Source organism: Manis pentadactyla, chromosome 3, assembly GCF_030020395.1.
Source record: "Manis pentadactyla isolate mManPen7 chromosome 3, mManPen7.hap1, whole genome shotgun sequence".
NCBI lineage: Eukaryota > Metazoa > Chordata > Mammalia > Pholidota > Manidae > Manis > Manis pentadactyla.
Genome location: NC_080021.1, coordinates 2,815,467 through 2,829,153, shown reverse-complemented (window position 1 = coordinate 2,829,153; position 13,687 = coordinate 2,815,467). Strand labels below are relative to the sequence as shown.

General features: G+C 39.5%; 1 protein-coding gene across 13 annotated transcripts in view; it reads left to right on the top strand.

Annotated features, from left to right (window-relative positions):
* Positions 1 to 13,687, top strand: part of PTK2 (protein tyrosine kinase 2) — a 294,240-nt gene that overhangs the window by 223,211 nt on the left and 57,342 nt on the right. For 9 of the 13 annotated variants that reach the window (XM_057497658.1, XM_057497652.1, XM_057497654.1 and 6 more), the window contains 7 exons: positions 1,667 to 1,723; positions 3,106 to 3,126; positions 4,207 to 4,304; positions 7,357 to 7,441; positions 8,583 to 8,683; positions 10,447 to 10,562; positions 12,363 to 12,463. In XM_057497658.1, coding sequence (XP_057353641.1) covers positions 1,667 to 1,723; positions 3,106 to 3,126; positions 4,207 to 4,304; positions 7,357 to 7,441; positions 8,583 to 8,683; positions 10,447 to 10,562; positions 12,363 to 12,463 — 579 coding nt within the window. The remainder of the gene's footprint in view (positions 1 to 1,666; positions 1,724 to 3,105; positions 3,127 to 4,206; positions 4,305 to 7,356; positions 7,442 to 8,582; positions 8,684 to 10,446; positions 10,563 to 12,362; positions 12,464 to 13,687) is intronic. The other 4 variants (XM_036922895.2, XM_036922927.2, XM_036922935.2 and 1 more) reach the window with 1 other exon arrangement.

Genomic DNA, 13,687 nt, shown 5'->3' with positions numbered 1-13,687 from the left:
GCAGTGAGCTTGCCCTGGGGAGGGGCGCAAAGCTGAGCTGGAGCATCACGGCCTCCGGGGCATCAGTGGCCAGCGGGTGTGTCTGTGTGACCTGGGTCACCGCCCTGCCTCAAGCTCCCCCAGCAGATTCCTCCCCACTTAGTCCTCTGTCCCCCACACGCACCTTCGAATCTCCTTCCATCTCCGGATCTTATTTCATAGGGTCTCTTGTTTAAGCCATCTTACACAAAATGAAAGCTTTTGGTCTAAAAATGCCAATTTACTGTTCTTAGTGTTTACTGGGAACAGGGTAAGAAGGAGAAACACAGAAATAAAAGACTGTTAAGATTAGATTTTCCTTCAATTGGAGCAGTATTATTTATAAGCATGTAAGAATAATACAGATCGCCCACCTGTCACAGGACTTAACTGAGTTTACATACCTTTGCTAAATGTCTTAAGAGAATACATTTATTGATTTTACATTCACCAACTGAAATTTTTTTTAACTTTAATCACTTTTAATGATCATTACAAAGTAAATGAATTCTTCCATTTACTCAGGTTTGATCTCAATCGTCATCATAGCAATATGTGGAACGATTAATTCCTAGACTATAAACTATGTATATTCTCTGTTTTCTTTGATTTCTATCATTTTAATACCTGAATGAACTAAAATTGCGGCACAGAAAAAATAACTTCTAGCTTTTAGTTTCTCTGGCGTTGAAGGTTAATGCCAGGTCAAATTTTCCAAGTAGAGCTTTTTCAAATGGTAGTTCAGAAAGTATTGCCTCTCCTCTCCTCACCTGTCAGCTTGAGTCCTTACACTTGGAGACCACAGGTTTTCCTCTTCCCACAAAGAGAAAACAGATAAGACTTGTGTGATTTTTTCAGTGTAATTGTTAATCTGTGTTGTTTAAGTGAGTGGTTATTTCTTGAAATGGGTTTCCCCCGTTGATATGGTGTTGGATTTTTAAGTTACTGTGTTACTGAAGGAATAAGTCGAAACATTGGCGCCCCCTGGCTTTATCTGAAAACACCTCGTTTTGGTATGCCGTTTCTTCTCACTTCATGTTTTTGGTAGTCTTTTACCCTTAGGACATTATCTGATATCTGATACTATCTGAGTGAAAAAGTTGTAAGAGATAAATTTTGGGGTTGCTTTCACCCTGAATAAATGAAATAAGTTGGCACAGTTAATCTCTTCAAAAATCGGGCTGCCATCTTTGTTTTCTAATGGAGAACATTCAGGTTACGCTGTGGAGTCTTAATTTTGAAAAATGTGAGATACCAAGTTTCTGAGATACCAGTCCTGTCTGGAGAAACCCCAGTAGACAACAGTATGGTTTTAAACATGTATTTGGTATATAGCTGAGGGAGAGTTTTGCAGTTAGTGCAGATTGGTGGATTTTAATAATATATATAGTTGTTTCACATCTTTCTATTTTCCATAAGGGCTTTTGCGTTAGCTCTGTTTGCTCCCAGAAACACGTCTGTGTGTCACAACACAATGCACTTCTGTTTCCATAAATGACTGATGTGAAGCGAAAATTGAGTAATAGTGTTTTAAGAATATGTCAGCATAGTAGAGGATTTAGGCAGATCATTTTGCCTTTTCAAATTATATAAAGGCCAGGAGGTCAAGTATTTAACCTCTTCCAACGTATCTGTTTCCTTCCTACAGAGACAGACGATTATGCTGAGATTATAGATGAAGAAGATACTTACACCATGCCCTCAAGTAAGTAGACTTCTGATTTGGTTCTCATGCAGATTTGACAGATATTTAACTTTTAAATATCTCCCATGTTAAAGTTTCAGATATTTATTGCCCTTTTAGAACTATTTAATACCTTTTTGAGTGTGTAACATAAATATTCTTTTCAGCCTTTAGTGTTGTTTATTGTATGTGCCCACTCTAAGGTCAGAAGCTGAAAACACAAATGTGTGTAGTAAGTCAGTTTTGTGATGAAGTTTTTGTTATCTTGTTTTCTGGCTCTGTGATAATATAACCTTTATTGGTTAGAGTGTTTCTTCTCCATAGAAAATTAGTATTATTTAAATGTATGTACATATATAGATTCAATTCTTTGAATACATAGATTCAGTGAATTGTATTTCCCCTTTGAAATTGTGTTCTTTACTGCCCTTGACTAACCAGTTGCAAAGAGCTTCCTGCATTTGTCCATACATCTTGGGGTGGGAGGTGTGAGGAGAGAAACAGACTCTTCAGTGACCTTCCTGAGCCTAGAGGCATCAACCTTCACTTCTCTCTGTCATGGGCTATGTGTTGACTGGGGAGAATCTGAAAGCCCTCTGGGCTGAACTGGAGTACATAGTCCCAGATCTTGAATTGTGGACACCCTAAGAATTTCATTTGCATAAAATAATTTTTAAACTTACCTCTTAAAGAGGCTCGGTTATGAGTCCATATGACAGCCTCAGAGGCCTTAATAATTAAATATCTGATGTTCTGATTTCACTAGAGCTGTTATATACTTATAAAATGTTTCGGTTGCTTTACTTCAGTTGTGTGAATACTTTAAGGGACACTCTCATGAGACTTACTGTATACATTGAGGAGACAGTACCAAAATAAAGAGAAGGGATGCACCCCTCTCAGGCATGTGCTGTCCTGGGTGGACTCCTGGGTCCCCTTTTAAGAGCTTCTTTATTAGAGGGTGATTCAAAACAAAGGCAAGAGCTGAAACTTAAGTGTGTACATTTTGACTTGCAGTAGCAACTTAAAAAAAGGTTTAAATTTCTGGTGAGGCATTTGTGCATTCCTGCAGAAAATCCACATTCTTGTTTGTATATTTATTATTGGAGTTAAGTAGTAAATGTCTAACATGGCAACTTTTATCCAGACTACACAGAAATGAGTTATCAATAGGAATTTATGATATAAAAAATTTAAAGTATTGTTTATGTCACACTGAGTTAACTTGTGAAAAGTTAGTTTTTACTTGTGTCTAGTCCTCTTTTTACTCATATTTGTGGTCAAAATATTTGACACAGTAACTGTTACTGAAATGTACTCCTCAAGTTTGTTGTTGTGAACCTAATGCTATCAGTTATTTCTAAGCAAGGTCTTCGATTTTTTCTCTCCTCATGGCCATGCAGAAAGCTATGGGATAGATGAAGGTAACAGGGTTCTCTACCATACCCGCCTTTGCTTGCAATTGCAACCCGTGGAGTGACACGAGATGTTTCAGTTTTCAGTTAACTTTTATTTTTAAACTGTTTTTCATTGGTTTACTCTTGTTGTTAAACCAATGGAACTACTAGCTAAGTGATTTTAAAGAGGGAAATAACCATTTAAACTTCAGGTTGAATTTTCTGTATGATTATACTCTGATAAACCAAGGAGAAAAGTTACAATGTTTGGCTATTGTCGTATTCCATTGGTGGTTATACTAATGGCATACATATGGGGATGAGTTTCCTGATGGAAAAAACCAAATGCTCAGTAATTAATTGGATTAGAATCAATCTGCTTGATTCCTAGTGGGAATTTTCTCTCCATGTGCCTCATAAAGCCTACTCAATAGTTGATTTTATATAAATCACAATTGAATACATTCTTTTGAGGCAAATGCTATCAAAAATATACTCATGATTTATTATGTGATGTGTTTGATCTTGATTCCAAGTCATCTAATTTTGAAATTCGTTTTTAGAAACTACCTCTTTAAACTCTTTTAGCTCCATGAATAATATAGAGATAGGATTTTAAGGAAGTGGAAAACTCTTAAACTTTTAAAATGTAAATTTACTCATGACACAATTTTTGTTGCCTCTATATCTATAAACTTCAGTTATTTGTAAGATAATTGCTTTGTTGTTTAGCCTTCATGTATTAATACTTGAACTAATAATAATAATAGCACTTATTAATTAAAGCATATAATTTAATACTTGGAGAGGATATTTGGAAAACCATCAAGTAGATATAAACTGAATCAGATATTTAAAAATGTGAAAAAAACTGCCTTTAGTAGAACTCATCATTTTGGTAGCTTAACCAATGCCCTAACAGTTACATAAATTCCTTTTAAAATACTGTTTAAGAGAATTCCACTCTGTTTAAAGTATTTTCCTAGAATGATATGCCACCAGTGACATTTTTACTCATGGGGTGATAATGAAATGTGTCAGACATTATTTCAACATTTGGAATATTGTGCTTAAAATATTTTTTGATATATGGATCATGTTTTGCAGCCAGGGATTATGAGATTCAAAGAGAAAGAATAGAGCTTGGACGATGTATTGGAGAAGGCCAATTTGGGGATGTACATCAAGGCGTTTATATGAGCCCAGTAAGTCCTTTAAGACTGACAAAACTCTGGACTACTTTTTGGCTGTTTAAGCTTAAATTGCCTGGTTTGTCTTCACGAGTCCTAGTTCTTTGAAGTTTTTGTGGTTGTCTTTTCTGTAGCTCATCATAGATGCCAACTTAGTTGGTATATTCAGGAACCTAAAAATGGCAAAGCTAGTTCCTAGAGGGCTGGGTCTTTATCTAATTATTTATTTTAGTCTTTCAGTCTCTGTCACCAGTAGATTCCATAGATGATTGTTCCACTGGATGGAGTTGACAAATAGACGACCAAAGTCATAGCAGTTAGTCAGTATTCCCACTTAGCTGTGTTTTCAAGAACAGAGCATTAATTTGCCCCAAATGGCCTCCAAAAGAGATGAGTTTTAAAAACTGTATACACACACACACACACACGTAATTATATAATTCACATACTATACTATAAAATTCATTATTTTAAAGTATATAATTCAGTGTGTTTTTAGTATATTGAGACTTATGCAACCGTCACACAGTTTGCCTCTTTGGACATTTTATGTGAATCAGGCCTTTTGTGTTTAGTTTCCTCTAGTAGCATAATGTGTTCGAGATTCATCCATATTGTGTCACGTAGCAGTACTTCATTTTTTTATTGCCAAATAACATGCCATTGTGTGGCTGTATCATTCTTTGCTTATCTATTATCAGTTGATGGGCATTTGGGTAGTCACCACCTCTTGGCTGTTACGAATAAATCTGCTGTGAACATTCATGCACAAGTTTGTGTGTTTACATAGCTTTTAGCCCTCTTGAGCGTATGTCTAGGAATGGAATTGCTGGGTCATATTGGAACTATTTAACTTTTTGTCTAATGCTGAACTGTTTTCCAAAGAAGCAGCACCATTGTCCATTCCTAGCAGCAGTGTGGAAGAGTGCCCTGTTATCCACAGCCCCACTGACACTTGGTATTTTGTGTCTTTTTTTATTAGATCAGTAATTTTAAAACAATAGTGCATGCTCGCTCAAGAAATCTTTTTTTTAACTAGCATAACAACAGGTGTCCAAAGATAAAGATACATAAATTATCCCTGACTTAAAATAGTCCAACTTGTAATATTTTTTTAACTTTATGATAGTGCAGAACCAGTACACATTCACTAGAAAGCATGCTTGGAATTCTGAATTTGGATAATTTTCTGGGCTACTGACATGTGGTCCAATCCTCTTTCTGATGCTGGGCAGGGCAGTGAGTGCAGCTCCCAGTCAGGTACACGATCACGAGGGTCAATGGCTGGTGCACTGGCAACCATTCTACCCCTGTGCAGCCATCCTGTTTTTAATTTCAGTACAGTGTTCAATACATTGCATGAAATAGTCAACACTTCATTATAAAATAGGCTTTGTGTTGGAGGATTTTGCCAACTGTTGGCTAATGTTAGTGTCTGAACACATTTAAGGGTTGCTAGGCTGTGATGTTCTCTAGGTTGGGTGTATTAGATGCATTTTCAATGTTTTGAAGTTTTTACCCTTGTACTTATGTAAAATTAAATCATTTATTATATATTTCTAGCTGTTAACTCCTCTTCCAATTAGTATTCACTGTATCTGTATTATTCATCTTCTTAATTTTCTTAACTCTGCTCTTTGAGGCAAAATGCAATAGTAAGAACCCTAGATCTAAATTTGGTCAAAGACCTAAATTTTAGACCTGCCTCTACCTGCCTGTGGAACATAAGGTTGGTGAGGTTTCTTAACTAAATTATTACAGTTGAACCCAATGGTCTCTAAGCTTCTTTCAGTATCTAAAATACTTGGTAGGCAAGCATTCTGAAGTTCCCACAGTACAGTGACTTACCAGGATTGCACAGATAATAGTGGGATTGGTAGACTTTATTTCATTCCCCTTTAATGTAAGTAATCCATTTTAGTTGTGAAAATACAAGAGAATAATTTCTTTTAATATCCATAGTCCAGGGTTTACTAAGTATTTGTTGGTGGAATCCCAGACCCTAGAAAAATAGCAGGATTCACATTTTTTGTTGAGTATCTTTCTGGTATCTATCATATGTATTTATTCTGTTTTCAATGTGGGAGTCTAATTTTATAGTGTGAAGGAGTCTGTTCTTTTCTCTGGGCTCCTATTAAAAATCCTTTTTCCAGATGATGCTCTTTAGTGTTCTATAAGATCAAGTAACATTCTATCAAGGATTCTTATTAGTGGGTCAAAATGTAACTCAGCATAGATTTCATGGGCAAGAGGAGGTGGTCGGAAAAGCCCTCTGGTAGGGGGACATGTGAGCAGAGACTGGCGCAAGGAAGAGAGCAACCCAGAGTGCCCCATGGGGAAGCCCTTTTCTCAGGAGCCCTGTGGCATGACCCTCAGCAAGGTTGGCCGTGGCACTCTGCTGCCCAAACACTCCACTGGCCCCGGTCCCCGTCTCAGTGAAAGCCGCATCTTTCTACTGACCTAAAAGGCCCTGCGTGGCCCGGCCCTCCGTTGCCTCAGCCCTCCTCCAGCTGCATGCGGTGTCGCCAGGCAGCTGCTGCCTCAGCTCCTTGACTGGAGCTGTCCCCTGGGCTGCCCCGGCAGCCTCTCGCTCCCCTCCTCCAGCTCTGGCTGTAGCCTCTTCTCCACTCAGGCAGGTCTGCCTGGCATGCAGCCCCACCCACCTGGCCAGCACCCCCTGCACACCTTCCCTGGGGCACATCACGTGATTAGCGTGGTTATTGTCTGCCCTTCACTAGAACCTGAGTTTGAGATCTCTGCCTCTTGTTCGCTAATGTAACCTAAGCATACATCCTAAAAGTGCCTGGCATATAGGCAGAAAACAAATGCTTGTAGAACAAATGAATCAGTGAATTGCCTGAAGCATTTTACTTGCATGTCCATCTTTGCTGGGGATTTTATGCTGAGTATTTTAAGTGTCCTCTTACTCTCCAGATTTTATAGTGCTGATTCTGCCTAGTCCAGATTTCGCATACTTGCAAAACAAACAGCTTTTCATGAATGTATGCAGATTTATGTAGAGAACCTCTTTTTACATGTGTGTGTGATTCTGTAATTTCCCTGACAGGAGAATCCAGCTTTGGCAGTTGCAATTAAAACATGTAAAAACTGTACTTCAGACAGCGTGAGAGAGAAATTCCTTCAAGAAGCCTGTAAGTTTCTAGAAATTGCTGTGGAACTTCATTTGACTTTTTACCTATAAAATCCAAACTGTCTCTGAAGAATTAAAAGAATGTTTTTACTTTAACAAGATAATTACATTTATTATCTTGCCTTGCAAATTAGTATCTCTGTTTGTAGATGTACTTATCTACACATTATTCCAGGTAAGCCATGATGTTTGGGGTATTTCTGGTAAAAAGGTAGATTAATGTACTGTCCCTTTATCCTTGGTACCTGTAACACTACATGTCTTTGCACTGGAATTGGGCAGATGTAGAAACAGTCTTGGCCCAGATGCTGCCAGGCCCTACAGTTGGGGGAGCAGGACAGACGCCACCCCTGCCCTCACGGAGCTCACAGACTAGTGAAGGGACAAGCCCTGCTACAGAGTCGCGACCCTCCGGCTCTCAGCCCGCACACCCCATGGGGAAGCTGCCTTGGGGGGTCGTGTGTGCGGGGGCCGTCTCTGCTGAGTGCGGACCTCGAGAGCCAGCCCGGTCTTGGGCACTCGTGTCATCGGGCTCTTTCCCGCTGCCCTCAGCTTCCATGCGGCTCGTCCCTTCTTATTTGACCACATACTTAAAACATTCCCTCCTGGGGAGGCTTCTTCACAGGGCTGTATTCTTTCCTTCCTAAGTTTTCATAATTAAGTACACATTGCTTAAAAATTGTTACTGTCTCTCCCTCCTCTAGACTTTAAGCATCCTGGGAACAAGGACCATGTCCGTTTTGCTCACTGCTCAGACCCTACGCCCAGCTCAGGGCTTAATCTGTGAAGGGTACTCAGTAGACAGACATTGGTCATACAGATGGGTCTTGGCGTCCTTCCTTACGTGTACTAGAGTGAACATCTTTTACATCCTATTTCAGTAAATATTTACCACCCAACAGTCCAATAAATCAGGAAGTCAAAGAGTAAATCATATTGTATCTTCATCAGTGAAGTCTAAGTGTATCCTTAATGCTATTACTACATCTCTGGCTTAAGTACAAGACAAGACCTGGCAATGACTTCTGTCTCAACTAGCTTATTTCTACAGAGCAGCCAGGCCAAGAAAACACAGAAGGCATGAGCCACCATTATCTTGCACCTTATCAAAAAAGTAACTGTGGACAACTGTTTTTCCCTAGTAACGATGCGTCAGTTTGACCACCCTCATATTGTGAAGCTGATTGGAGTCATCACAGAGAACCCTGTCTGGATAATCATGGAGCTGTGCACACTTGGAGAGGTACCATGACCCTTAGCCCCGAGCCGTTCGGGTGGACCGCCAGCCCTTTGGATCCAATGGGTAGTAGCGGTCACGCGCCTAGTTATCATCCAGCCTTCGCCCAGTGTTTGATATCCTTTGTTTAAGAAAAAAAAGTGTATGATGTACCCTTGTGGTTTTGGTTCAGAGAATATGGATAGACGTCTTCACCATTGATTCCCGAGTAATCCCCTGGCTCAGTCCTGGCAGCAGCTGTCTTCTGCAGCCGAAACTTTTACCAGGACTGGAACAACAGGTGACCAAGGGACTCTTTTTTTTTTTCCCCCTCTGGTGCTATTACCAACATCATTAGCCCAGTGGTTTGAGGATGAAAGAAACAATGTTAATAGAGGGTGGGTAAATCAACGCTGAATTTAGGTAAATCTAAGCAGTTGCTTAGCCTCTTGGAAATTTTGCTCTGCAGTGTCTTTCAGACCAACTGGCACCAGTCAGTTTCTTTTTGAAATGTGAATAACAGAACATGAACAGATCTCCTTATTGACTTCTCCCAAACACAGAAACCCCTTTATCAGTGCATCACCAGCACCTGGAAACTTGCTAGAAGGGCAGATTACAGGCCCCTCGCCCACCGCCTGCCCAATCAGACCCACGGTCAGGGCAGGCATAGACCTGGCACCGTTCCCATCTGCAGGCCGCCCTGTAGCCTGCCTGGTTGGGGACAAACAGGAGTTGATTTTCCAGATGCCGACACCTGACTTTATGATAGGAAGACTTAGTTTAAGTTTAAACTTCTACAATGTTATACACATTCCTTCTTTCCTAAAGGACACCAAAGACAGTTTCGCTTGTAATGGGTACTTTATTTCCAGCTACCAGGGCAGAGAGTAGTTTGGGTCCTTCCTTGCTTTGTGGCAGCACCAGCCTCCCTTCCTTTGAAAGCCTCCCGCCGAATGGTTCCCGCTGTTCCTCTCCGCATCTGATCTCATAGCTTGGTGGTGAAGTATCTTAAGGCCTCTACAGCGTCTTTTCTCCCTCTGCCCTACTTTTCCAAATAAAATGGGGTGTGTATATGTATTCATTATTCACAGTATCTTTCTGCTTTTGCTTTTGGAGAATTTGCTAATTCTTCTGGCTTAGAATGTTGCTTAATGTCCTTTATGTGTTGATTTTTGTAGAATTAGTGTATTAAATTCATCTGCCTTTCTTTACTATGTTAGCATTTAGCTCAGTTAATCATGACAGTGGAAGTAAGGGCCAGTAAGCCCAGTGGGGCAAATACCCAACAATGACCATTTCATCCTCTGCACCCAAAGTGGCATGTGGGGGAAGAGAAACTGCTGCTTGCTTCCCCTTCCGCCTCATCACCTTGTCCTCAGGTCCACCCAGATGCAGCGAGGCTTGGAGTGTGGGTGTGCTGGGGTGGGTGCTGGGCTTGTTTGAATCCTAATAAGGTTTCTTGTTTCCCAGCTATTACTGTGCAGCAGTATTTTAAACTAGGCTTTCGTTCATTCCCTTGAAGCATCTTTCTGTATTTTTTAAAAAATTTGTCTGTACTCAAGAAGATTCTGCTTTCACAAGAGGACTTCAAATAAAGGATGATTAACCATAATTAGTGAGCTAACATGTTTCATTTATTATGCTCTTTTTTTCTTAGGAGAGAATTGAAGCCACTCAACGTGTGCTTGGAAAGGGCAGCGTGAATGTGGAGTGCAGCCCCTTTGTTGTTGATAGGTATTCTCTGTCCCTAATTCTTTTCTGTTTTGTCTTGGTCACTGTTCCAACAGCTGAGGTCATTTCTGCAAGTGAGGAAATACAGTTTGGATCTAGCATCTCTGATCCTATATGCCTATCAGCTCAGCACAGCTCTTGCATATCTCGAGAGCAAAAGATTTGTGCACAGGTAAGGTCCAGTGTTGTGCCTTCTGAGTTGGGGAGTGGGGAGTGGAGGGCTCAGAGGGAAAGGTACGTGATCACTGTGCCTTGAGACCCCTAACACTGCTTGACTGTTTCATGTGGACAGTACTAGGAAGGTGTGCTGGCTGTCCTGGCCAAGTGAGGGGCCCTGGCATGTTAACACAACATGTTTAAAAGACTTTTCCTCACATGGAGTTGGAAACATTTTTTTGTTCCCTGAAAAAAATGTTCCTTCCTAGAGAGCCTGCACGTGACACCAGAACAGTTAACATGTGGGCCTGAAAAATAAGCTGCCCTGGTTCTCTCTCACTTACCAACTTTACATTTCCCTGTATGGCCCCGGAAGATGACTGGTTAGCCAGAGACGGGTAAGATTCCTCAAGGGAGGAACAACCTAAGACAGGCACAGTCGCAGGGTGGCCATCAGGTGAGAAATTGGGGATCAACAGAGGTGAGGCTTAGAACCTCACCCCCCCTGTTCTGAGAGAAATCTTCTGCATACGTGGATGTTTTATTGCCCTTGTCTAGCTTGGATTAACACATAGTCTACAGGCACACACCTGATCATCTACATTTGCTCTCTTACAACACTAAACTATGTTTTCTACCTTTATCTTGTATCTACCTACCACTTCAGCATTTTATTAAAAATAATAATAATAAAGAGAGAAATGTGATATCCACATATAAATCAAGTATAAAAACCAAATGAGTATTCGTATTTGAACTGACTGTTTATAGTTCATAATGCATGAGCAAAACCGAAAGTTTCTGTGATGACTGCCCTTGTACTGTTCACTATGTAACTTACTCATTATGTAAGAATTTGTTCTCCATGTAAGAACTTGTTTGTTATGCCTCAGAAGATTGGAGACTGACGAAAATTAGGCTTGGGGTGGATTAATGATTGTGCATTGAGCATTGACCCCCCCTATACAGAATTTTATTGTCGTTAACAACCATTTGATCAATAAATATGAGAGATGCCCTCACAAAAAAAAAAAAAAGGACAGACTTCCAATGGTAAAATAAATAAGTAACTGGGATGTAATGTATAGCATAAGGAATATAGTCAAGATATTGTAACAGCTTGGTAGGGTGATAGCTGGAACCTAGAATTATGTATATAAATGTTTTATCACTGTGTTGTACACTTGAAACTAATGTAATGTAATACTGTGCGTCAACTACCCTTCAATAAAAAATAATTATCTAAAAAATAATAATAATAATAAGCTGCCCTGAGACTCTGGGACACGTGTCATGAGCGCATCTGTTGGCGTTGTGCTGCATTTCTCTTTATAATCTGAGCCTTCGGTTCCAATGTAATGAAAGCCTTCAGCAGTGTGTTTGCCAGATTTTGTGTTGAGTTTTTTTATCCAGCATTAAACTGTATCAGCAAAGCAATTTTAGAGAAGATAGCTTTTATTTAATGACTCCCCTAGTAATAGCAGGGACATAGACCCCAGTCATGTATGACTGTCTATCTGTTAATGCAGTTGGTAATGTGATTGTACGAAAAGTAACAAATGGTTTCATTGTTTGAGAATATACTCTGCCATCTTTCAAAATACTAATCATCATATTAATGAGTAAATATATGCTGAACTATTATTTTAAGTAAATTAATAAAAGTGTCCTTTTTTTCAGTGTATAATCTCCTGTTTGCAATGTGTATAAGCTATCTTTCAAAGTATCTGTCAGCATGTTTTTATATAATATAGATGAGTTTGTGGGATTGTTTTCCTTGTAGTAAAATTTACTGTCTCACATTCTTCCTTCTCAGGGACATTGCTGCTCGGAATGTTCTGGTGTCCTCAAATGATTGTGTGAAATTAGGAGACTTTGGATTATCCCGATATATGGAAGACAGTACTTACTACAAAGGTAAGAAATCAGAGCAATAAATAAGAAATTGGCTCAACATTTTTAATGATTTTTATTTTTTAAAAAGGTCTGTTCTAATGTCTTCAGCTGGTTTTTGACAGAGATGTAAAATCATTTCAGTGGAGGAAGGACAGCCTTTCCAACAAATGGTGCTGGCGATTCACAGGCAAAAAGTGGACCTCGGCCTGACCTCACTCTGAGTGAACTCAAAGGGCATCATAGACTGGATTACAAAACAGAAAACAGAAAAACTTTTCTGTGTTATAGAGAAAACAGAGGAATAAACCTTTGGGATCTAGGACCAGGCAGAGAGAGTCCTTAGCTATGACACCAAAAACATCCATAAAAGTAAAAATTAATACATTGGACCTCATCAAAATTAAAAATTTTTGTTCTGCCAAAGAACCCTGTTAGGATGAAAAGACAAGCTACAGAATGAGAGAAAATACTTGCCAACCACATATCCTACAAGGGACTAGTATCTGTCATATAAAAAGAACTATTAAAAGTTAATAGTAAAAAAGAAACAGTATAGTTAGAAAATGGGCAAAAGATGGCTGATAAGCACATGAGGAGATATTCTTACATCTTATGCATTAGGGAAATGTAAATTAAGACCACAATGAGATGCCTTTGCATACCTGTCAGAACAGCTAAAAGAAAAAATAGTGCTAATGCCAAGTGCTGACAAAGATGCAGAGAAGCTAAATTACATACATTGCTTGTGAGAATGTAAAATGGTACAGTCAGTCTGGAAAAGAGTTTTGCTCAGATTCTTAAGAAACTAAACATACAAGTACCGTATGATCTAGTAGTGTACTACTCCAGGCGTTTCTCCCAGAGAAAGAAGAACTTACATTCACACAAAATCTGTATTCAGATGTTCACTGCAGCTTTATTTTTAGTAGCCAAACACTGGCCTCTGCCCAGATGTCCTTCTGCTGGTGGACACCAACGCATCACAGCAGACTGGCTTGAGTGTCCTGGCTGGGTGAAGGCAGCCTGACTTTAGAGAACGGGAGACTGATGTCTAGCACACACGATTTTCCTTTAATATTGCCAACTTGGAATCAGATTGATTTGATCCTTCAAATTATTACTGAATAAATATTTTTGTTAATAGGTTTTCATATTCCTAGTGCTTCAGCTAAGGTTTGTGTTGTAAATCCATATTATGCTATCAGCATACATTCTGATTATTACTGCTGTTTTACAAAGGCCAGT